The 25,386-nt window shown below is 46.3% G+C and overlaps 2 protein-coding genes across 3 annotated transcripts in view; one reads left to right on the top strand and one right to left on the bottom strand.

The window, feature by feature from the left end:
- GARS1 (glycyl-tRNA synthetase 1) overlaps window positions 1-20,874 on the top strand; it is a 30,071-nt gene extending 9,197 nt beyond the window's left edge. Inside the window, exons 6-17 of the mRNA XM_069960603.1 lie at window positions 806-882; window positions 1,367-1,512; window positions 2,553-2,702; window positions 5,777-5,939; window positions 8,517-8,681; window positions 11,073-11,181; window positions 12,062-12,206; window positions 12,435-12,520; window positions 17,559-17,668; window positions 18,663-18,756; window positions 20,114-20,304; window positions 20,597-20,874. Coding sequence (XP_069816704.1) covers window positions 806-882; window positions 1,367-1,512; window positions 2,553-2,702; window positions 5,777-5,939; window positions 8,517-8,681; window positions 11,073-11,181; window positions 12,062-12,206; window positions 12,435-12,520; window positions 17,559-17,668; window positions 18,663-18,756; window positions 20,114-20,304; window positions 20,597-20,722 — 1,562 coding nt within the window. The 3' untranslated portion in view covers window positions 20,723-20,874. The remainder of the gene's footprint in view (window positions 1-805; window positions 883-1,366; window positions 1,513-2,552; window positions 2,703-5,776; window positions 5,940-8,516; window positions 8,682-11,072; window positions 11,182-12,061; window positions 12,207-12,434; window positions 12,521-17,558; window positions 17,669-18,662; window positions 18,757-20,113; window positions 20,305-20,596) is intronic.
- The window catches only part of LOC138783958 (anterior gradient protein 2-A-like), a 470,764-nt gene that overhangs the window by 153,835 nt on the left and 291,543 nt on the right, over window positions 1-25,386 (bottom strand). The gene's annotated exons all lie outside the window — the stretch shown is intronic.

Genomic DNA, 25,386 nt, shown 5'->3' with positions numbered 1-25,386 from the left:
ACGGGGGGAGGCCGCGGTCTCTTCATCCCACGGGGGGCGGCCGCGGTCTCTGCATCCCACGGGGGGCGGCCGCGGTCTCTGCATCCCACGGGGGGCGGCCGCGGTCTCTGCATCCCACGGGGGGCGGCCGCGGTCTCTGCATCCCACGGGGGGAGGCCGCGGTCTCTGCATCCCACGGGGGGCGGCCGCGGTCTCTGCATCCCACGGGGGGCGGCCGCGGTCTCTGCATCCCACGGGGGGCGGCCGCGGTCTCTGCATCCCACGGGGGGCGGCCGCGGTCTCTGCATCCCACGGGGGGCGGCCGCGGTCTCTGCATCCCACGGGGGGCGGCCGCGGTCTCTGCATCCCACGGGGGGCGGCCGCGGTCTCTGCATCCCACGGGGGGCGGCCGCGGTCTCTGCATCCCACGGGGGGCGGCCGCGGTCTCTGCATCCCACGGGGGGCGGCCGCGGTCTCTGCATCCCACGGGGGGCGGCCGCGGTCTCTGCATCCCACGGGGGGCGGCCGCGGTCTCTGCATCCCACGGGGGGCGGCCGCGGTCTCTGCATCCCACGGGGGGCGGCCGCGGTCTCTGCATCCCACGGGGGGCGGCCGCGGTCTCTGCATCCCACAGGGGGTCGGTGTTGGCGGTCTCTGCATCCCGCGGGGGGCGGCCACAGTCTTTTCTGTTAGGGTCTTATTAGTCTGTTAGGTTTATTGTGCACAGATCCTCAGCAACAAATCTACACCAAACCTGTCCTGTCATACTGACCTGTTTCTGGTTTTTCTGTCCTGTCATACTGACCTGTTTCCGGTTTTCCTGCAGCTCATCTTCAGAAGCTGATGTCTGACAAAAAGTGCACAGCCGAAAAGAAAGCAGAGATGGAGAGCGTCCTGACGCAGGTTAACCCCTTCCTCTTCTACTAGTCTCCTAACCTCCCTGTGCATACATATACAGCTCACCTTTTAAAGACGTTAACCAGAATAAGGAAAAAAAAAAACACAGCCACTTCCTTGCAAAAGCAGCACCACCACAGTCCTCAGGTTGTGTGTGGTATTGCACTTCAGCTCCCTTAACTTCAATGGGAGTGAGCTGTAAAACCTGCAGCCAGACTGAGGACAGGAGTGGTGCTGTTTCTGGGAGAGAGTATGTATGTTTTTCTAATCCCTGTGTATGGACACCTTCACAAGCTCGTGGTTTCAGTTCAGATTCTGGGATGGGGCCCTCACCTACCATATGCATATCACAGGGGCCCGGGTGTGGCTGCTTCCTACACCATCTCACTACTTTCAGGGCTGGAGTTTTATTAGCATCGGGCTGGATGTTTTGTGGGTTTGTTCTGTTCTCTGTATAATAATCCTTGTTGTCTTTCTTCTCTCTATGCAGATGGATAATTATGGACAACAAGAACTGGCCGATCTCTTCATCAAATACAACGTGAAATCTCCCATCACTCTAAATGATCTATCACCTCCAGTGTCCTTCAATCTGATGTTTAAAACGTCCATTGGTCCTGGAGGCAACATGACAGGGTAGGTGGAAGGGTAGCTCCCTGGGGGGAGGGGCGTGTTATTAGATGACCTGACGCGCCAGGTAAGTGAGTACTGATCAGCGCTCGCTTACAGAGCCTATTATAGGCTCGACTATCGTGACGCAAGGGCTGTGTGTGTGTGTGTGTGTGTGTGTGTGTATATGTGTGTATGATATATTTGTATGTATATATATATATATATATATATATATATATATATATATATATATATTATATACACACATACATATACATACACACACACAGTGATGTCTGTGCAGCCCCTCTAGGCTACCTGGTGTCCTGCTGCCTTTCCCTATTCATTGCAGCCACTGCTGAAGCTACTGAGGCCGTCTGTGCAGTGACAGGCCGCTCAGGCAATCACTCACCAAGATGGCACAGCACGGCTGCCAGTGATTGGCTGAGCGGCCTGCTGCTTCAGAGACCGCTTCAGAAGCTTGCAGTGTCTAAAGTGACAGGCCGCTCAGCTGCATCTGCCAGGTTTGACATCAGCCTGATACGGCAGATAATCACTCGGTGTTATAGGGCCCTACCCTTTAGTTTCTGTGATAGGAGACGGCCATCTTACCGTTGAGCCATACTAGCTCTCATGGAGCAAATCTTTGATTTTGTAAAACTTTTCTGACACTTTTAAACATGTTGCAGAACTACAACTCCCATCATGCCTTTTGGTTGTCAGGGCATAATGGGAGTTGTAGACTTGCTGATTGATTTACACAGGACGGAGAAGGCACTGATTTCTTTTTTTCTGAAAGAGTCAGAAAACAGGAAGTGCTGTGTTCTCCATGATAACAAAAAAATAAATATTGCTTGCTTTATATCACATCTACTGTTGATTAAAAAAGTTATAACAACAGATACACTTTAGGTATATATGTATGGGGGAGTGTACATCTGTATTGATACGAGAAGGAATGTAACTTCTGCTTCTACCTAGTTTTCATTAAAACTCACAAAAATCACGCTATTTTTTTTTTTTTTACCTTTTTTTTTTTTTTCCTCTTTTAAATCCTAAACCAGGTATCTGAGACCAGAAACTGCACAAGGAATCTTCCTCAACTTCAAGCGTCTCTTAGAATTTAATCAGGGAAAACTGCCATTCGCTGCTGCTCAGATAGGGAACTCATTCAGGAACGAGATCTCCCCGCGCTCCGGACTCATCAGAGTACGGTAAGTCCCCATGTAAGCGGAGTATGGTCGTATAGGCTGCTAGAGGCAGTGCTCTTTATCTGGGTAATGACCAGGATCAGGACCAACATATCTGTATGAACTCCACAGCTCTTCAGCGCTTACCTGTGCCCGGCCCTTGCACGCGCTTACCTGTGCCCGGCCCTTGCACGCGCTTACCTGTGCCCGGCCCTTGCACGCGCGCACCTGTGCCCGGCCCTTGCACGCGCTTACCTGTGCCCGGCCCTTGCACGCGCGCACCTGTGCCCGGCCCTTGCACGCGCGCACCTGTGCCCGGCCCTTGCACGCGCGCACCTGTGCCCGGCCCTTGCACGCGCGCACCTGTGCCCGGCCCTTGCCACACGCTTACCTGTGCCCGGCCCTTGCACGCGCTTACCTGTAATGTGGCTGATGCTGTATCCCGGCGGGATGGCGATGGCGTCCATCATTTCTATGGGAGTAGCAGGAACAGTACTACAGTGTTAGTCCAGCTGTTCCCCTTCATTGCTGTGGTTGGATGCTCATGAACCGTGAGTGTTGTCTTCCTGAAGGCCGTGCCCCCTGTTATCGGCCTCCCGTTTTGTATCCATGTCTGCGGTTACCTTGTTGCGTCTCTATAATTGGGAAGTAATAAGTCTCATCAGGTCGGATTCTGTTTTCACGCGGAGTTCGGCTCTTTGATTATTTGCCAAAGTAAATGTGAACGTTCCCATAATCCGCTTGGCGCAGCCTCCCTTCTCACGTGAGGGAAGTTTGTGAACCCGAGTGATTGGAAGGAATGGCTGATTTTCTGAGATTCTACACTTTTGCATCTCCGTTCCTCACTATTTCCACTACTTCTCTGCTTGCTCTGAACATTTCTTATATTCTAAGACCAAAAACCTGCCTAGACCTAATCTCACAGCTGAGGGTTTGCTACATTGTAACCAGCTATCCGGACAGGAGAGGGATCTGTGTTGATGAGGTGTTTAGCCTATAGAGGAATGGTTTCTAACCTATGCCTTTTCCGTCTTTTCATGCTGGGAGTTGTAGTTATATAGCAGCTGGACAGCCACAGGTTGGTAAGCCCATACTGGGAGTTGTAGTTATACAGCAGCTGGACAGCCACAGGTTGATAAGAGTATGCTGAGAGTTGTAGTTATACAGCAGCTGGACAGCCGTAAGTTGGTAAGATCATGCTGGGAGTTGTAGTTATGCAGCAGCTGGGAAGCCACAGGTTGGTAAGAGTATGCTGAGAGTTGTAGTTATACAGCAGCTGGACAGCCACTGGTTGGTAAGATCATGCTGGAAGTTGTTACACAGCAGCTGGGAAGCCACAGGTTGGTAAGATCATGCTGGGAGTTGTAGTTTTGCAGCAGCTGGGAAGCCAAAGGTTGATAAAAGAATGCTGGGAACTGTAGTTATACAGTAGCTGGACAGCCGTAAGTTGGTAAGATCATGCTGGGAGTTGTAGTTTGCAGCAGCTGAGCAGCCACAGGTTAAGAGCATGCTGGGAGTTGTAGTTTTGCAGCAGCTGAGCAGCTGCAGGTTGGAGGCCTTTGTTAGAGGATACAAAGCTCCAAGCCTCCTGCACACATACAGTTACATGATGAAATTTTTGGGGTCTTGCGCCATCTGGAGTCCATGTGTGGTATTACATTTCCAATCGGTTGGACTGGTTAGACTGGATCAGGCATGTCCAAAGTCCGTCCGGAGGGCCATTTGCGGCCCGCGTTCCGAACTTTTACGGCCCCCCAGGTATCCAGCTTGCTATTATCTGCCTGTGTTATAAAGCATATAGCATGTAAAATGGTCGGCCCTCGCACATGTTCACTTCATCAAATTTGGCACTCTTCGAAAAAAGTTTGGACATGCCTGGACTGGATGATGGCTGATAACAGGGCGTCTCCCTGGGGTGTATATGATGATCATCAGTGTTTTGTGAATATATAATATGGGTTAATGCTATATATCATTGGTCTGTGATTAAAGGACAAGTGCCATGAAAAACTTTTTCCCAGTAATTGAAGCACATTGCAAAGTTATATAACTGTGTAATATGCTTCAATCACCTATCTGCCTCCCTTCCCTGTCTTTTCCCCCCTCCACCCCCCACCAGGAAGTGTCCTCACTCACACAGACCTGATTACTGTCGTCACCGTCACCAAGCTCTTCTCTCAGCTCCTTCTCCTGTTACACTAGCCTCCCCCTCCCCTGCCTTGTCAGGTGACAGGCTTGCTCAGCTCCCATTGGCTGAACAACTGCAAGCCATCACTTGTCACATGTCTCTTGCTTATCTTCCCTCCGACTGACTCCGGCACATAGGCAGCTCCCCCCTCCCCTTATACCCTCTCTCCTGCTGCCGTGGACTCAGTGAAGGAGTCATGTCACTAGAGAAGATAAGCTGAGCAAGCAGAGTCACCTGACAAGGAGGGGGAGGGGGAGGCTGGTGTAACAGGAGCTAGAGCAGCCCTCCTGCTGATGACTCATCCTCACAAGAAGGAGCTGCCTGGTGACGTGACGACAGTAATCAGGTCTGTGTTAGTCAGGACACTTCCTGGTGGGGGGTGGAGGGGGGAAAAGACAGGGAAGGGAGGCAGATAGGTGATTGAAGCACATTACAGAGTTATATAACTTTGTAATGTGCTTCAATTACTGGGAAAAAGTTTTTCATGGCACTTGTCCTTTAACCATTTCAGTGCCTCCCCCCTATAGAGAAAACTTCATGACATGTACAATCCCACTTCTGGTATTGTCCAGCAGTTGTTCTTTGCTTGTGCTTCTCCTATGGAAGTGATTGTTCACACTTCAGTTCGGGTAACATGCAACCACAATGCAAGCTGCAGCGGTGAGGAGTGTTCTGTGTACTCCAGTCACATCCAAAGCTGCAGAGATTATCCCATAAGCTGCCTCAGGACTGTAATATAAAGAATATAGGGGGATACTGTGTCTTTTAATGTGTCAGTCATCTATATGGTGCCAGCTGTGTACCCAACATCTCCTGCAATGCAGTGCAGCAGAGCTCCCTAATTTCTAATGCAAAGTGAGTACACGATTTATTGAAAGCGTGTCCTAAAACCACACGACTCTGTCTACAGGGAATTCACAATGGCAGAAATCGAGCACTTTGTGGACCCCACTGAGAAGGTTCACCCCAAGTTTGAGAACGTGGCCGACTTGAACATCCTCTTGTATTCCTCCAAAGCTCAGCTCAGCGGGGAGTCTGCGAAGAAGATGAGGCTCGGCGACGCTGTGGAACAGGTACAGTAATGTCAAAGTTTTTGAGTCAAAGTTTTTGAGTCAAAGTTTTTGAGTCAAAGTTTTTGAGTCAAAGTTTTTGAGTCAAAGTTTTTGAGTCAAAGTTTTTGAGTCAAAGTTTTTGAGTCAAAGTTTTTGAGTCAAAGTTTTTGAGTCAAAGTTTTTGAGTCAAAGATTTTGAGTCAAAGATTTTGAGTCAAAGATTTTGAGTCAAAGATTTTGAGTCAAAGATTTTGAGTCAAAGATTTTGAGTCAAAGATTTTGAGTCAAAGATTTTGAGTCAAAGATTTTGAGTCAAAGATTTTGAGTCAAAGATTTTGAGTCAAAGATTTTGAGTCAAAGATTTTGAGTCAAAGATTTTGAGTCAAAGATTTGAGTCAAAGATTTTGAGTCAAAGATTTGAGTCAAAGATTTTGAGTCAAAGATTTTGAGTCAAAGATTTTGAGTCAAAGATTTTGAGTCAAAGATTTTGAGTCAAAGATTTTGAGTCAAAGATTTTGAGTCAAAGATTTTGAGTCAAAGATTTTGAGTCAAAGATTTTGAGTCAAAGATTTTGAGTCAAAGATTTTGAGTCAAAGATTTTGAGTCAAAGATTTTGAGTCAAAGATTTTGAGTCAAAGATTTTGAGTCAAAGATTTTGAGTCAAAGATTTTGAGTCAAAGATTTTGAGTCAAAGATTTGAGTCAAAGATTTTGAGTCAAAGATTTGAGTCAAAGATTTTGAGTCAAAGATTTTGAGTCAAGATTTTGAGTCAAAGATTTTGAGTCAAAGATTTTGAGTCAAAGATTTTGAGTCAAAGATTTTGAGTCAAAGATTTTGAGTCAAAGATTTTGAGTCAAAGATTTTGAGTCAAAGATTTTGAGTCAAAGATTTTGAGTCAAAGATTTTGAGTCAAAGATTTTGAGTCAAAGATTTTGAGTCAAAGATTTTGAGTCAAAGATTTTGAGTCAAAGATTTTGAGTCAAAGATTTTGAGTCAAAGATTTTGAGTCAAAGATTTTGAGTCAAAGATTTTGAGTCAAAGATTTTGAGTCAAAGATTTTGAGTCAAAGATTTGAGTCAAAGATTTTGAGTCAAAGATTTTGAGTCAAAGATTTTGAGTCAAGATTTTGAGTCAAGATTTTGAGTCAAAGATTTTGAGTCAAAGATTTTGAGTCAAAGATTTTGAGTCAAAGATTTTGAGTCAAAGATTTTGAGTCAAAGATTTTGAGTCAAAGATTTTGAGTCAAAGATTTTGAGTCAAAGATTTTGAGTCAAAGATTTTGAGTCAAAGATTTTGAGTCAAAGATTTTGAGTCAAAGATTTTGAGTCAAAGATTTTGAGTCAAAGATTTTGAGTCAAAGATTTTGAGTCAAAGATTTTGAGTCAAAGATTTTGAGTCAAAGATTTTGAGTCAAAGATTTTGAGTCAAAGATTTTGAGTCAAAGATTTTGAGTCAAAGATTTTGAGTCAAAGATTTTGAGTCAAAGATTTTGAGTCAAAGATTTTGAGTCAAAGATTTTGAGTCAAAGATTTTGAGTCAAAGATTTTGAGTCAAAGATTTTGAGTCAAAGATTTTGAGTCAAAGATTTTGAGTCAAAGATTTTGAGTCAAAGATTTTGAGTCAAAGATTTTGAGTCAAAGATTTTGAGTCAAAGATTTTGAGTCAAAGATTTTGAGTCAAAGATTTTGAGTCAAAGATTTTGAGTCAAAGATTTTGAGTCAAAGATTTTGAGTCAAAGATTTTGAGTCAAAGATTTTGAGTCAAAGATTTTGAGTCAAAGATTTTGAGTCAAAGATTTTGAGTCAAAGATTTTGAGTCAAAGATTTTGAGTCAAAGATTTTGAGTCAAAGATTTTGAGTCAAAGATTTTGAGTCAAAGATTTTGAGTCAAAGATTTTGAGTCAAAGATTTTGAGTCAAAGATTTTGAGTCAAAGATTTTGAGTCAAGATTTTGAGTCAAAGATTTTGAGTCAAAGATTTTGAGTCAAAGATTTTGAGTCAAAGATTTTGAGTCAAAGATTTTGAGTCAAAGATTTTGAGTCAAAGATTTTGAGTCAAAGATTTTGAGTCAAAGATTTTGAGTCAAAGATTTTGAGTCAAAGATTTTGAGTCAAAGATTTTGAGTCAAAGATTTTGAGTCAAAGATTTTGAGTCAAAGATTTTGAGTCAAAGATTTTGAGTCAAAGATTTTGAGTCAAAGATTTTGAGTCAAAGATTTTGAGTCAAAGATTTTGAGTCAAAGATTTTGAGTCAAAGATTTTGAGTCAAAGATTTTGAGTCAAAGATTTTGAGTCAAAGATTTTGAGTCAAAGATTTTGAGTCAAAGATTTTGAGTCAAAGATTTTGAGTCAAAGATTTTGAGTCAAAGATTTTGAGTCAAAGATTTTGAGTCAAAGATTTTGAGTCAAAGATTTTGAGTCAAAGATTTTGAGTCAAAGATTTTGAGTCAAAGATTTTGAGTCAAAGATTTTGAGTCAAAGATTTTGAGTCAAAGATTTTGAGTCAAAGATTTTGAGTCAAAGATTTTGAGTCAAAGATTTTGAGTCAAAGATTTTGAGTCAAAGTTTTTCTGACTTCCCCTTTTTTGTCCGGACCACAGGGCGTCATCAATAACTCTGTCCTGGGATACTTCATCGGAAGGATCTATCTGTACCTCACACGAGTCGGGATCTCTCCGGATAAGCTGAGATTCCGGCAACACATGGAGAACGAGATGGCACATTACGCCTGCGACTGCTGGGACGCAGAATCTAAAACCTCCTATGTGAGTATCTGCTGCCGTACCCAAGTGATGGGGACAATGCTGTGCCTCCTTATACTGTGTATCCTAATAGGAAGGTGAAGAGGCTGCAGTGCTTACACACGTATCACATCCTCATCATACAGCTGATCACCAGGGTGGCCTGCAGATTTAGTAGTGATCCCATCAATGTTTTTTTGATTGGTCAGGGTCTGGGTGTTCTGACCCTCATCAATTGCTAGGTCAAAGGTGCCACTCAGGCTCGCTGCAGGAGACATTCTCCATAGACTTTCTATAGAATCCATCCCCTGCAGCAATGCTAGGAGAGCAGAGTTTAGCAGAGTGCTGCTCCTGAGCACCCTTTTCAAGGGGTTTTCCACTAAAACATAACTTTTGATATGTTGCTGCCCATGGTGAGACTAACAATTCCTTCCATACTTGTTATTATCTATTCAGTCTCTTTCCCCCAGTTTTCAGCTGCTGCTTTCTGCTGAAGACACAAAAATCTGTGTGAGCTTGTCTCTCTGTCTCCCCCTCCTCCCCCTCCCTTCCGAGACTGCTAATGTGAACAAGTCCCTGACAGGCTTTATCTGCAACATTGTAGCTTCTTTGTAATGCTCGGAGGGTTAAAGGGATTGTTCACCAAAAATGTTTTACTTTCAAATTAACTGGTGCCAGAGATTTGTAATTTACCGCTATTAAAATATCCAGTACTTACCAGCTGCTGTATGTCCTGCAGGAAGTGGTGTATTCTTTCCAGTCTAGAGAGCAGGAGAGGTTTTTATGAGGGATTTGCTACTGCTCTGGACAGTTCCTGACATGGACAGAGGTGTCAGCAGAGAGCACTGTGACAGACTGGAAAGAGTACGCCCCTTCCTGCAGGACAAACAGCAACTGATAAGTACTGGAAGACTGGAGATTTTTTTTTTTTTTTAATAAAAGTTCATTACAAATCTCTGGCACTTTCTGTCACCAGTTGGATTTGAAAGAAAAAAAAATTGGTGAACTACCCCTTTAATCTGAAGTCAAGTTGCTGATAAACTCATTGTGATTAACCCTCCCGACATCACAAAGTTGGTTTTTCGGCTTTCAGCAGAAAGCTGCAGCTGAGAACTGGGGGAAGGAGATTGATATAGATAATAAGTATGGAAGGGATTGTTAGTCTCACCATGGGCAGCAACATATCAAAAGTTATGTTTGAGTGGAATACCCCTTTACTTGAGCGTGGTCATTGCTTGACTTGCAGTGTGTACCCAGATACTACTATTTCTTGGAGTTAAAGTGACTCTGTACCCACAATCTGACCTCCCAAACGACTTGTACCTTCGGAAAGCTGCTTTTATTCCAAGATCTGTCCTGGGGTCCGTTCGGCAGGTGATGCAGTTATTGTCATAAAAACAACTTTTTAAACTTAGTCACTTTAAGGTCTTTGCTTTGTTTATGTAACTTTAGTTTTAATGTTGGAATTGGTCTATCACTTAGCAACTCACTGATGTATGTTTGTGTAAAATATATCTATATATATATATATATATATATATATATATATATTATTTATTTTACCTCGGTTTAAGAGTAACTTGGATTGAAAGCGTTTTGGAAGATGAGCTCACAGTTTTTCAATATTGTAATAGGTGTAAGAGCTCCCTGCACTGGGTGGGAGGGGGAGTGGGGGAGGGGCATTGCCTGCACAGGGTGGTATACAGCCCTGTACTCTGACCCAGGAAGTCTCCCTCACCTTCCAAATCATAGCAGATCCACTTCAGGCTGGGGCTTGCATCAGGAGACAGGACTGTGGTCCATAGTTGTAACCCCTCTCTCCCCGGACAGAGAGCGCTGCATTTATGTGCCCAGATCTGTCCTGCTTATTCTTTCACGCTCCCTGCAATCTCTGTCATTCCTTGTGTTTACCATCCTCTCCATTCCTGCTATAATATGCCTGCACTCACACTCAGCTATACACACTGCTGCTATAATGTGCCTGCACTCACACTCAGCCATTCAAACTGCTGTATCTAAAGTTTCTGTCTCTGTCCTCCTGCACAACTCTGTGATTCTCACTTCCTGATTGGTCCATGCAGAACACACACCCCTTCCCCATTGCTGTCATGTGACCACACAGACCTCAGGCAGCAGCCCTGCTTCTCTATTCTAGCCTGTTGTACTACACTACTGCATTGTGGGTATCTGCATCTTCATTATGCTTGTAATCCAAGGCATCACTGTGTATATATTATATATACACATATACCATATTTACCATGCTGACTGTTTCTATCTTGGTCCGACATTCATTCAGATATCCACAGATATAGTCTGGGCCCTCTGCCATTATGGTTTCTTCCAATACCCTGTCCTCTATTATACAGTGATACCATGTGTACCTTCTTACTGACGCTCTCCTCTCTTTTCCAGGGATGGATAGAAATCGTTGGCTGTGCCGATCGATCCTGTTACGATCTCTCTTGTCACGCCAGAGCCACAAAAGTGCCGCTTGTTGCAGAGAAACCACTTAAAGAACCCATATCCTTATTGATAGTATAAAAGCTGGGAGGGGCATGGGATGATCTTGGTGTATTTTGCTGTCTTTAGACAGTGACTTCTGCCGGCCATGATGCATTCTGGGAAATAAGGTGCACTCATCTGATATAGGACATGTTAAAGGAGTACTCCGGCGAAAATCTTTTTCTTTTCAGCTGGTGTCACAAAGTTATATAGATTTGTAATTTACTTCTATTTAAAAATCTCCAGTCTTCCCATACTTACCAGCTGCTGTATGTGGTGTATTCTTTCCAGTCTGACACAGTGCTCTCTGCTGCCACCTCTGTCCATGACGGGAAATGTTCCGAGCAGCAGCAAATCCCCATAGCAATGCTCTACTGCTCTGGACAGTTTTTAACATGGACAGAGGTGGCAGCAGAGAGCACTTTGTCAGACTGGAAAGAATACACCACTTCCTGCAGGACATACAGCAGCTGATAAGTACTGGAAGACAGGATTTTTAAATAGAATTAAATAACAAACCTATATAACTTTCTGAAACCAGTTGATTTGAAAGAAAATAAATATTCTCTGGAGTACTCCCTTTAAAGGTCCCTTACATTATAGGTGCTGAGCTCAGCATTTAATGACATGCTTGCTGACAGTTTCTGGCTCAGGATGAGTAAGTGACCGTATTGATCTTGACCTGTAGAGTTGGATATGGTCCCTATAATAGAGAACATTGTAATCATGTCATGCCAAGTTTGGCCTGCAGATGGCGATGGAGCACCATGATTGCTCCTGCTAAATCACTGTGTTCTGTACGCTGTACGGTCTGTTAGTGACTGCATTGTGCCGCACTACATATTCCAAGGTACTTTTATGGTTTTATTTGTTCTTTTTTCTCTTAACTCCACCCCACAAAACCATAAATGTCGTCCAGTTTGAGGCTAATAAGGGAGCGATCGGCAAGGCGTACAAGAAAGACGCCAAGCTGGTAATGGAATATCTCGCCATTTGTGACGCCTGCTACGTCTCTGAGATGGAGAAGATTCTGGAAGAAAAAGGGTGAGTGCCTCCTGTCCCTTCCAGCTGTTGCAAAACTATAGCTCCCAGTATGCCCTGACAGCCGAAGGCTGTCAGGGCATGCTTGGAGCTGTAGTTTTGCAACAGCTGGAAAGCAAGAAAGTGGGGAGTGCTGCTGTAACTTTATTCTGCTTTCCGGACCATCAGATGCCGGATCAGAGGAATGGCTGTTAACCCTTTCTTGATGTGTTGTTTTCTCTCTCTCTCTAGGGAATTCACTATTGAAACAGAAGGGAAAACTTTTCAGCTGACAAAGGACATGGTCGGCGTGAAGAAATTTCAGAAAACGATACATGGTAGGGGGATGGGCATCGCTTTATGTCAGTATTAGGGTCATATCTCCCAGGATACACTGGGTCCACTTTTTCCCCCTTTGTACTGACTAAGTGGATTCCTCCTCTGAAATGCTCTGTGCTGCTGGGGGGTTGTTACCACTTTTTTCTGAAACACTTTGTGCTGCTGTGGGGATGCACCGTGTAACAAGATCATCCTGCGCCGCTACCTCCACTAAACCTGTTGCTGCTCTGTTTGTGATCCTGCAGAAGGCCAGGACACTCCCCTCCTGAAATACTCTGTGCTGCTACCTCCACTGAGCCTCTGACCTCCCACAAGACTCTTTCCTCCATTGCCGCCTCTCATCGTGGCACGGCCCCTAACGTCAAATGGGCAGGCAGCTCACTGCCCTCCATGAGATCAGCACAGACCCATCTGCTGAAATACTTTGTGCTGCTGTGAACTTTCATGTGTCTCCATTACCCTCTTTACATCATAACATAGCCCTTATTACACACAGTCCATCAGCATAGGATTGTACTGGTCACAGCAGCACCAAGTATTTCAGGAAAGGAATAAGCGCTCCTGTTACACACAGCCCATCATTATAGGAGTGTACTGGTCACAGCAGCACCAAGTATTTCAGGAAAGGAATAAGCGCTCCTGTTACACACAGCCCATCATTATAGGAGTGTACTGGTCACAGCAGCACCAAGTATTTCAGGAAAGGAATAGGCGCTCCTGTTACACACAGCCCATCAGCATAGGAGTTTACTGGTCACAGCAGCGCCAAGTATTTCAGGAAAGGAATAGGCGCTCCTGTTACACACAGCCCATCAGCATAGGAGTGTACTGGTCACAGCAGCACCAAGTATTTCAGGAAAGGAATAGGTGCTCCTGTTACAAACAGCGCATCGGCATAGGAGTGTACTGGTCACAGCAGCACAAAGTATTTCAGGAATTGAATAAGCTTGCTGATTTTCTAGAGAGTAGGTGACTTCCCGTTTGTTTCCCTTACCCTCTTTGCATCATCATACTGTTCAGGTCATATCACTCTCCTCTCCTAAAATACTCTGTGCTACTGTGACCTCACCCTGGTCTCTGTTCCCCTTCTGAAATACTTTGTGCTGCTGTGGCCTCATCCTTGTCTCCCCTGTTCTCCTCCTTGTTCCTATCACATGCAGCCCTGTCCTAACATTTAAAGGGGTTATCCAGCGTTACAAAAACCATGCCTGCTTTCTTCCAGGAACAGCGCCTCTCCTGTCCTCAGTTTGGGTGCGGTATTGCAGCTCAGTTCTGCCAAACTGTAATACCACACACAAACTGAGGACAGGGGTGGCGCTGTTTTTGGCAGAAAGCAGCTATACTTCTCATGTACAACCCCTTTAAATCCCCCTCCTTCAGGTCTATTAGCTGCATGTTGCAAGACGAGTAATTTGCCTGAATAACCTTGAGTGTACCCAGAATCCCTCACTGCATGTAGGATATTCATTACTAATCCGGTCCTGCGTGTCCCATTAGACTCTCATTGAGACCGCTCTCGCTGTATGTCACCCCCTTCCCCCCCCCCCCCCTCTCATTCGGACCTTCATACAAACAAAGCGCTCGGCCTCCCTGTGCCCGAGTTCGCGGCCCTCGTGGCATTGTGCACCAGCTCCATGCACCATTATGATCCGGAGAAAAATAATCCTGTGAATGGCGCTGACCCCCGCATCCCACGCTCGCCGCTCTCTGCGACTGCTGGAAGCCTTCGCTGCACGGGAACATTTCAATGCAGCGTTTAGCTGTCGCCATGGAAACTGCCGGGGTCGAGATCCGGGCTCCACGTCTACCAAACCATAAAGAACAAATCACAAAACAAAACAAAAATAAGTCTACTACTAAGCTCAAGTGGTGACGCTTATTCTGCGTTTCGTTTTGTTTGCAAAGTTCCCATAGAGGTTGTAAAGGATCGGTGCGTAATAAGGGAATAATCCTTCACACCGCCATCTAATAACCAATCACCCACCGCCATCTATTAACCCATCACACACCTCCATCTACTAACCCATCACATACCGCCATCTAATAACCCATCACACACCGCCATCTAATAACCCATCACACACCTCCATCTACTAACCCATCACACACCGCCATCTAATAACCCATCACACACCTCCATCTACTAACCCATCACATACCGCCAACTAATAACCCATCACACACCTCCATCTACTAACCCATCACATACCGCCATCTAATAACCCATCACACACCGCCATCTACTAACCCATCACACACCGCCATCTAATAACCCATCACACACCGCCATCTAATAACCAATCACCCACCGCCATCTATTAACCCATCACACACCTCCATCTACTAACCCATCACATACCGCCATCTAATAACCCATCACACACCGCCATCTAATAACCCATCACACACCTCCATCTAATAACCCATCACATACCGCCATCTAATAACCCATCACACACCGCCATCTAATAACCCATCACACACCTCCATCTACTAACCCATCACACACCGCCATCTAATAACCTATCACACACCACCATCTGATAACCAGTCACACACCGCCATCTAATAATAATCCATTACACCGCCATCTCTTAACCCATCACACACCGCCATCTCTTAAGCCATCACACTCCGCCATCCCTTAAGCCATCACACTCCGCCATCTCTTAAGCCATCACACTCCGCCATCTCTTAAGCCATCACACTCCGCCATCTCTTAAGCCATCACACACCGCCATCTAATAACCCATCACACTCCGCCATCTAATAACCCATCACACACCGCCATCTATTAACCCATCACACACCGCCATCTATTAACCCATCACACACCGCCATCTAACAACCCATCACACACCTCCATCTAACAACCCATCACACACCGCCATCTAACAACCCATCACACACCGCCATCTAACAACCCATCACACACCGCCATCTAACAACCCATCACACACCGCCATCTAACAACCCATCACACACCGCCATCTAACAAACCATCACACACAGCCATCTATTAACCCATCACACACTGCCATCTATTAACCCATCACACACCGCCATCTAATAACCCATCACACACCGCCATCTAATAACCCATCACACACCGCCATCTATTAATCCACACACCAGGTCAGGGTGACATCACTGCATGTGGTAGAAAGCAGTCGAGGGTGTGATGTCATCAGATCCTCAGGAACGTCACATGATTATATATATAGAAAAGTGTCCAACCTGCAGCCCTACAGATGCTGCCAAACTACAATTCCCATAATTCCTTGATACTCTTTGGCTGTCCAAACCCACAGTCATGATGGGAATTGTAGATTTGCTGCAGGTTGGACACTCATATACTTGAATGGTTTTCCATCTTTCCCTAAACTTTGTAATATATCTTATCAGAGGAAAAAGGCCTCTTTTCTTACTTTTTTTTTTGTTAATGTAAGGGCCCTATTCCACCGGACGATTATCGTTTAGATTATCATTAAGTCGTTCAAATCTAAACGATAATCGTTCAGTTAAATAGCAGTTGACGACTAACAACCTGGACCTATTTTTATCGTTGCTCGTTCGCAAATTGTTCACATTGAATAAGAAGCCGTTCGCAGTAGTGACGAACACAATAGAGACGACAAGACGACCTCAAGAACGATCAAAAGTAACGATTATCTTTCCATGTAAATGGGTGAACGATTTCAGGTCTTTCATAATAGCGGTTGTTTGGATCATTTATAGTTAACGATTATGCGAACTATTATCGTCCCGTGGAATAGGGCCCTAATTGTGACTATTATTTTACTGAGAGATAAGGTTACAGCTGCCCATAGAGGACGAGAAGGGAGTAGAGATAGAGGGGAGAAGGCTTCTCTCTTCTATGTACAGTGCTATAGAGATATAGAGGGCAGGATCCTCTCTTCTGTGCACAGTGCTGTAGAGATATAGGGGAGCGGAGTATGTTTGTGTGTGTGTGTGTGTGGGGGGGTTAGAATCTCCTCTTCTGTGTACAGTGCTATAGAGAAATTTGGGACAGGATCCTCTCCTTTGTACAGTGCTATAGAGATATAGGGTAGGCGGATCCTCTCTTCTGTGTACAGTGCTATAGAGATATAGGGTAGGTGGATCCTCTCTTCTGTGTACAGTGCTATAGAGATATAGGGTAGGCGGATCCTCTCTTCTGTGTACAGTGCTATAGAGATATGGGGGGGGGGATCTCCTCTTCTGTGTACAGTGCTATAGAGATATAGGGTAGGCGGATCCTCTCTTCTGTGTACAGTGCTATAGAGATATAGGGTAGGTGGATCCTCTCTTCTGTGTACAGTGCTATAGAGATATAGGGTAGGTGGATCCTCTCTTCTGTGTACAGTGCTATAGAGATATAGGGTAGGCGGATCCTCTCTTCTGTGTACAGTGCTATAGAGATATGGGGGGGGGATCTCCTCTTCTGTGTACAGTGCTATAGAGATATGGGGGGGGGATCTCCTCTTCTGTGTACAGTGCTATAGAGATATGGGGGGGGGGATCTCCTCTTCTGTGTACAGTGCTATAGAGATATGGGGGGGGGGATCTCCTCTTCTGTGTACAGTGCTATAGAGATATGGGGGGGATCTCCTCTTCTGTGTACAGTGCTATAGAGATATGGGGGGGGGGATCTCCTCTTCTGTGTACAGTGCTATAGAGATATGGGGGGGGGGATCTCCTCTTCTGTGTACAGTGCTATAGAGATATGGGGGGGGGGATCTCCTCTTCTGTGTACAGTGCTATAGAGATATGGGGGGGGGGATCTCCTCTTCTGTGTACAGTGCTATAGAGATATGGGGGGGATCTCCTCTTCTGTGTACAGTGCTATAGAGATATGGGGGGGGGGATCTCCTCTTCTGTGTACAGTGCTATAGAGATATGGGGGGGGGATCTCCTCTTCTGTGTACAGTGCTATAGAGATATGGGGGGGGGGATCTCCTCTTCTGTGTACAGTGCTATAGAGTAACACTACTTTTGTTTTGCGCTCATTGACCTTCTCTCTCTTGTATTTCTTAGTGGAGGAAGTTGTGCCAAATGTAATTGAGCCCTCATTTGGTCTGGGGAGAATCATGTACACTGTTTTCGAGCACACATTCCAGGTCCGACAAGGGGACGAGCAGAGGACGGTAAGGAGATTGATGCTGATCCTGGAATAGGGCACTATAGGGCAGAGGTCATTGATTCAGTATGCTGTTTAGTGAATCCTCTGAAGTTATGAGATTTATTTACAAAATATGGCGCCACATGACGTTCAGAGTGGCTTGGAGGACTCCTTCTTCTGGAGCAGTGAAAAGGGGCTATACTGTCAGCTGCCAGAGGAGGAAGGAGCAGAGCATCTAGTAACATGGCAGTATAGCTCAGAAGACCCCTACAGGGAAAGTAAGGGCCGCATTAGATGGCCCAATCTGCTACATCCGCACTCCGTGTCCGTGCAGCCCTTGCTTTATATAGTAAATAAGAAAGTAATACTTGCCTGTCCAGGCTCCTCCCCGCGTCCTTCTGCCTTCTGCCTCCTCCCCGTCGCTGAAGCTTCTGCTCCTATTTCTGAAGTGACGGGCCACTCAGGCCTGTCTCTGGCCAAGACAGGACAGCACCATGGCCAGTGATTGGCTGAGCAGCCTGTCACTTTACAGATAGCGCTGAAAGGCAACAGGATACCTGGAGGAGACTTGACAGGCAAGTATGCATTTTTATTATTTTCTTTACACAATCATCAGATGTGCATCACTATTACACATAGCCATGCGAGGTCATTGATTTTTAAAAATTTTGAAAGACATCGATCAGCAGATGAGCTGATCTTTAGCTGATCATTGTCTTTATTACACTCAGCGACATCTGCCCGATTTGGCCTGTCGTAACATGGTAGCTTGGTAGCATGGTAGACTATAGTATCAGCTGCCAGAGGGTGAAGGAGACCGATTCAACCTAGACGCCCCACCATCGGCATCATGCCAAAGGATATCTGCCATGTATTTGCACTATAAATTAGGCAGGTGATTGGGGGTTATGTTGGGTGCTCTGATTTGTGTCTGGTGATTATAACATTGTATAGGAGCCTATGGAGCTTATACATTATAACTTCAGTCAGTAACCTCTTTTTATTTTTCTCTCCTCTAGTATTTTAGTTTCCCAGCTGTTGTAGCACCATACAAGTGTTCGGTGCTCCCACTCAGCCAAAACCAGGAGTTCATGCCTTATGTCAAGGAGCTGTGTAAGTGTCTGCAGCCCTTCTGTTATATCCAGCTGTATACTGTACATAACCTGCCACACCTTCCTGATATACTCTGCCGTATACTGTATATAACCTGATGCACCTTCCTGATATTCTCTTCCGTATACTGTACATAACCTGCAGCACCTTCTTGATATACTCTGCCGTATACTATACATAACCTGCTGCACCTTCCTGATGTACTCTGCCAAATACTGTACATAACCTGCCGCACCTTCCTGATGTACTCTGCCAAATACTGTACATAACCTGCCGCACCTTCCTGATGTACGCTGCCGTATACTGTACATAACCTGCCGCACCTTCCTGATATACTGTACATAACCTGCCGCACCTTCCTGATATACTGTACATAACCTGCCGCACCTTCCTGATATACTCGGCTGTATACTGTACATAACCTGCAGCACCTTCCTGATATACTCTGCTATATACTGTACATAAACTGATGCACCTTCCTGATATACTCTGCCAAATACTGTACATAACCTGCCGCACCTTCCTGATGTACGCTGCCGTATACTGTACATAACCTGATGCACCTTCCTGATATACTGTACATAACCTGCCGCACCTTCCTAAAATACTCTGCTGTATACTGTACATAACCTGCAACACCTTCCTGATATACTGAGGTATACTGTACATAACCTGCCGCACCTTCCTGACATACTCTGCCGTATACTGTACATAACCTGCCACATCTTCCTGATGTACTCTGCCGTATACTGTACATAACCTGCTGCATCTTCCTGAAATACTATGCCGTATACTTTACCTGCCGCACCTTCCTGATGTACGCTGCCGTATACTGTACATAACCAGCAGCACCTTCCTGATATACTCTGCCGTATACTATACATAACCTGCTGCACCTTCCTGATATACTCTGCCGTATACTGTACATAACCTGCCACACCTTCCTGAAGTACGCTGCCGTATACTGTACATAACCTGATGCACCTTCCTGATATACTGTACATAACCTGCCGCATCTTCCTCATATACTCTGCAGTATACTGTACATAACCTGCCACACCTTCCTGAAGTACGCTGCCGTATACTGTACATAACCTGATGCACCTTCCTGATATACTCTGCAGTATACTGTACATAACCTGCCGCACCTTCCTGATATACTCTGCCGTATACTGTACATAACCTGCCGCACCTTCCTCATATACTCTGCCGTATACTGTACATAACCTTACGCACCTTCCTCATATACTCTGCCGTATACTGTACATAACCTTACGCACCTTCCTTATATACCCTGCCGTATACTGTACATAACCTGCCGCACCTTCCTGATATACTGTCTTGCCGTTTTCTGCAGCCGAAGCTTTAACCAGGAACGGGGTGTCACACAAAGTAGACGATTCGTCTGGATCCATCGGGAGGCGCTACGCCCGGACAGATGAAATTGGTGTAGCCTTTGGTATCACAATAGACTTCGACACAGTGAATCGCACTCCACATACGGCCACTCTCAGAGACCGCGACACAATGAGACAGATCAGGGCCGAGGTAAGGATAATCCTATCGAGGTGTCGAGCCATGCACGCTGAGCATCATATGACCTTGGAGGCGGTAGCATGTTGCTCGTTTTTCTTAAAGGGACTGTGACCCATATATGTTAAAGGGTGGTGGTTACAAGTTTTAAAGGGGTGGACGTCTCTATATACTGACAAATCAGTGGTTACTGCTGCTGCAGCAAACGTCCTCCCGGTTGTCTCCAGAGAAACACTTGACCTTTAACCCTGAAGACACTTGAACGATTGTGTTTAGATAATTATCACCTGTTTCTGTACTCTTCAAGGTTTCTGAACTCCCAGGGATCGTCCGAGACTTGGCTAATGGTTTCCTCACATGGACAGAGGTGGAAAAGAAATATCCAGTTTTTGAAGGACAGGAGACTGGAAAGAAGGAGACGACGGAGGAGTGACGGGACGGCAGGGCCACTTTTTACCGTTAATATTAAGCGTTTTATCTAATTGACAATGAAGGGAACAGGCGTCTTATGATGCTGAAGGTGCGCCCCCTGATGGTCACTTCCATTCCCAATCTCTGTCATTAAACCGTGTATGATGCTCATCACTCTTGTCTGGTTGTGTGTGGTGAGTCGTCATCGGTAGGCAAACTGAGAACTGGGGGCGAGTGACCCCAATGTGTGGGATGATCCCAATATGGTGGGCTGTATATATAGTGGTATGCTGGGCTGTATACATAATGGTATGCTGAGCTGTATATATATATAATGCTGGGGTGGGGGGTGTAATCTGAGGTCAACTTGCTGATGAACTTACTCATTACAAAGAAGCTACAATGTTGCAGATAAAGCCAGTCAGGGACTGTTTTACATCAGCCGTCTCAGGAGGGAGGAGGGGGAGACTGAGGTTCGAAAGGGAAAGAAATTAACTCTAGAATAAGGGGAGGCAGTCAGGTTAGTTGGGGGAAAGGTCAGAAACAACAGAAATCATTACGTTGGGGTCCGTTTACACTTCCGCAATATACAGTCTGTGCACATTGTGTCAGTACAGTTACAGGAATATTTAATGTTTCAGAGCTCCTGGCATCATAATGAAAGGTCCGGTCCGCAGTATACAGTCCATGCCGTATATTGCAGATGTGTGAATAGCCTCTTAGTGAAAGAGTAGTAGATGCTTGGAACCTGTGGTAGGTAAATCTACATTAAGTGAATGTAACCTGCCTGGTATATACATATATCTATCCTGAGGTAATAAGAAAGGAATTATGCATATGGCAGACTAGACGGAGCAGGGGCGCTTTTTCTGCCTACTGTTTTCCATGTTCCTATGCCGACCTATGACAGGTTAGCATATTATGTGCAGTTTACCTCCCATGAATTAGTCATAACATAGCTATAAGGGTGGGCAGAGAGGGGATCAGAGGAATACAGGGAGAGAGGGGACCACAAAGAGACAGAAAGGGGCAGGAGGAGAGAAGTGGGTAGGAAGAGAGATGAAGAAAAGTGGCCAGGATGAGAGAGATGGAAAGGAGCCGTCAGGATAGGGGACACAGAGAGAAGTGGGCGGGATGAGAGAGATGGAGAGGAGCGGGCAGAATGGGAGACGTGGTGAGGAGCGGGCAGAATGGGAGACGTGGTGAGGAGCGGGCAGAATGGGAGACGTGGTGAGGAGCGGGCAGGAGGGGAGACGTGGAGAGGAGCGGGCAGGATGGGAGACGTGGAGAGGAGCGGGCAGAATGGGAGACGTGGTGAGGAGCGGGCAGAATGGGAGACGTGGTGAGGAGCAGGCAGAATGGGAGACGTGGTGAGGAGCGGGCAGGAGGGGAGACGTGGTGAGGAGCGGGCAGGATGGGAGACGTGGAGAGGAGCGGGCAGAATGGGAGACGTGGTGAGGAGCGGGCAGAATGGGAGACGTGGTGAGGAGCGGGCAGAATGGGAGACGTGGTGAGGAGCGGGCAGGAGGGGAGACGTGGTGAGGAGCGGGCAGGATGGGAGACGTGGAGAGGAGCGGGCAGAATGGGAGACGTGGTGAGGAACGGGCAGAATGGGAGACGTGGTGAGGAGCGGGCAGGAGAGGAGACGTGGAGAGGAGCGGCCAGGAGGGGAGACGTGGAGAGGAGCGGCCAGGAGGGGAGACGTGGAGAGGAGCGGGCAGGAGGGGAGACGTGGAGAGGAGCGGGCAGGAGGGGAGACGTGGAGAGGAGCGGGCAGGAGGGGAGACGTGGAGAGGAGCGGGCAGGAGGGGAGACGTGGAGAGGAGCGGGCAGGATGGGAGACGTGGAGAAAAGCGGGCAGGAGGGGAGACGTGGAGAGGAGCGGGCAGGAGGGGAGACGTGGAGAGGAGCGGGCAGGATGGGAGACGTGGAGAGGAGCGGGCAGGAGGGGAGACGTGGAGAGGAGCGGGCAGGAGGGGAGACGTGGAGAGGAGCGGGCAGGAGGGGAGACGTGGAGAGGAGCGGGCAGGAGGGAAGACGTGGAGAGGAGCGGGCAGGAGGGGAGACGTGGAGAGGAGCGGGCAGGAGGGGAGACGTGGAGAGGAGCGGGCAGGAGGGGAGACGTGGGCAGGAAGAATCTGTAAAATTCAACTTTGATTTGGACATGGGATCTGTGTGTATGCCGCCTCTAGGAACATACTCTTCCCACCACCCCTAATTGAGTTCAGTGGGAAGGTAACCTGACTGCACACAATGCTGATTTCCTCTGCGGCGCTTCATTTCTAAGCAGGAGAATAAACATGGCATCTCACACAGCTTTTCTTCTTACGTTTTCTACCTGATTTGGTGAGAATTCTGCCTCTTGCTCCTCAGGCTTGTGGGCATGGTCTGTATCCCATTAAGTTCAGGGCCCTGGCGCCCTCCTCTGCCTATAATAGTCATATACGGACCATGTATTTGCCTCTTCACCATCACTGTCTCCGCCGTTATAACGTGATGTCCCCAGGAGCATCCACTTCCGGTCAGACATCACCATCCCTGGGAGGGGCAGGTGATGAGGAGGCTGGGGGTCCGCTCCATCTCATGGCTGTTATGGGAATAATATAGATATGAGCAGTGAGAGAGGTTTATATGTCATAGGACCTCCACCCTAACGCAGTAGTAAGTGACATTTAAATGGCCATAGTAGCCTGTATTTTAGCATTGTTCAGGATTAGAATAATATGGCTGCTTTCTACCAAAAACAGCGCCATACTTGAACTCAGGGTGTGTGTGGTATTACAACTTTTCCCCATTCACTTAAATGGGTACTCTGAGCAAAACAAAAAAAATACAGGGGGTGGGGGAGGGGAACATAATAAAGAATGTATACTTATACTTGCAATGCTGTATACTTCATCCCTGTGTTCCCCCCGCATCACAGAGTCAACAGTCTCCCCCGCCAGATCTTGTTTTTGGCCGGCTTCCTGCAACATCATGGCCCGGGGGGAAAGTAACTGCCCGGTAAGTGTACATTCTTTATTATGCTCCTCCCAGACTGGAGAGAATACACCACTTCCTGCAGGACATGCATCAGATGCTAAGTACACAAGGACTGGATATTTTTAATAGAAGTAAACTACAAATCTCTGGCACTTGCTGGGACCAGTTGATTTGAAAGAAAAACATTTTTGGTTGAACAACCCTTTTTAAGGACCAGAAGTTTTCCCAATCTGTGGCAGAACTACAACTCCCAGCTGCAGATTCGGGAAAGCTGCCGTAAGATACAGAGTAAAATCTGAATGTCCAGACCGGGTGGAGTGCTGTTTACTTGTACTTGACCACTAGGTGGAGCTCTTGTTCCTAAACCTCGGCCTGGAAGCTGTAGTGTAGTGAGCTATAAATCGTTTTATTTCCATTCACATTTGGAATAATAAAAAATAATGTGTCGCTTGATAATGATTACAGGAAAGAGCGCGGTGATTCGGGGGCTGGATTGGCGGCGCTGCTCCCCCGGGGCGTTCTCCAAGTAATGGGATTCATTGCATATTGATGCGGCGCGCTGTTTGGATGTATGTTTGTGCCTTGTTAGTACATTATTCATCTGTTAGAGAAGTGATGCCCGGATGGAATGCAAGGAGAAATTTCCATATCAATCCGGGCAGCTAGAACATCAGATGAATGTTTACTGGGTGAACTGGACAAGTGAGGTCAGAGCCATGTTATAGGGTCTGTATTATGGTGGCATCACCTGGACCCCCCTACTGTTGTTGTTATTATGAACCTGTATCCTAGAACCCTATAGTGATCTAAGTTTATTCCAGTGGAACAAGTGTCTGGGTCATGGGATAGGAAGGTGACTGTATTAGTGCAACGTGAAGCCAGTTACTATTACATACATATAGTGTGATTTGGGATTACATACCTATGTAGAATCTATATTTCTTTCTCTTATCTATTTACCTACAGGGTGGGTCAAAAATGTTCCCCCAGGCTGTCATTGCTCTCCCACGTTAGTCGGACAGGGTTCTGGTGCTGGTCTTCAGAACAAGGTCTAAAGATCATCAGCGATAGATTAGGCGGCTTTGAATTTATAAGTAACTTTCTTTTCTCAGCCAAAGTATTATGGTCTAGAACAGTGCTTCTCAATTCCAGTCCGCAGGGGCCACCAACAAGTCATGTTTTGAGAATTTCCATAGTATTTTACAGGTGGTATAATTATACAGCAGCCTGCCTGCCCTGACACTGGCCTACTTACATTATCTGACCAGTTACCGCCTGGCCTGACACTGGCCTACTTACATTATCTAACCAGTTACCGCCTGCCCTGACACTGGCCTACTTACATTATCTGACCAGTTACCGCATGGCCTGACACTGGCCTACTTACATTATCTGACCAGTTACCGCCTGCCCTGACACTGGCCTACTTATATTAGCTGACCAGTTACTGCCTGCCCTGACACTGGCCTACTTACATTATCTGACCAGTTACCGCATGGCCTGACACTGGCCTACTTACATTATCTGACCAGTTACCGCCTGCCCTGACACTGGCCTACTTATATTAGCTGACCAGTTACTGCCTGCCCTGACACTGGCCTACTTACATTATCTGACCAGTTACCGCCTGCCCTGACACTGGCCTACTTATATTAGCTGACCAGTTACTGCCTGCCCTGACACTGGCCTACTTATATTAGCTGA

The sequence above is a fragment of the Dendropsophus ebraccatus genome, chromosome 2 (genome assembly GCF_027789765.1).
Source record: "Dendropsophus ebraccatus isolate aDenEbr1 chromosome 2, aDenEbr1.pat, whole genome shotgun sequence".
NCBI lineage: Eukaryota > Metazoa > Chordata > Amphibia > Anura > Hylidae > Dendropsophus > Dendropsophus ebraccatus.
Note: the sequence above shows the minus strand (reverse complement) of the source record. Positions and strands in the feature narration are given on the sequence as shown.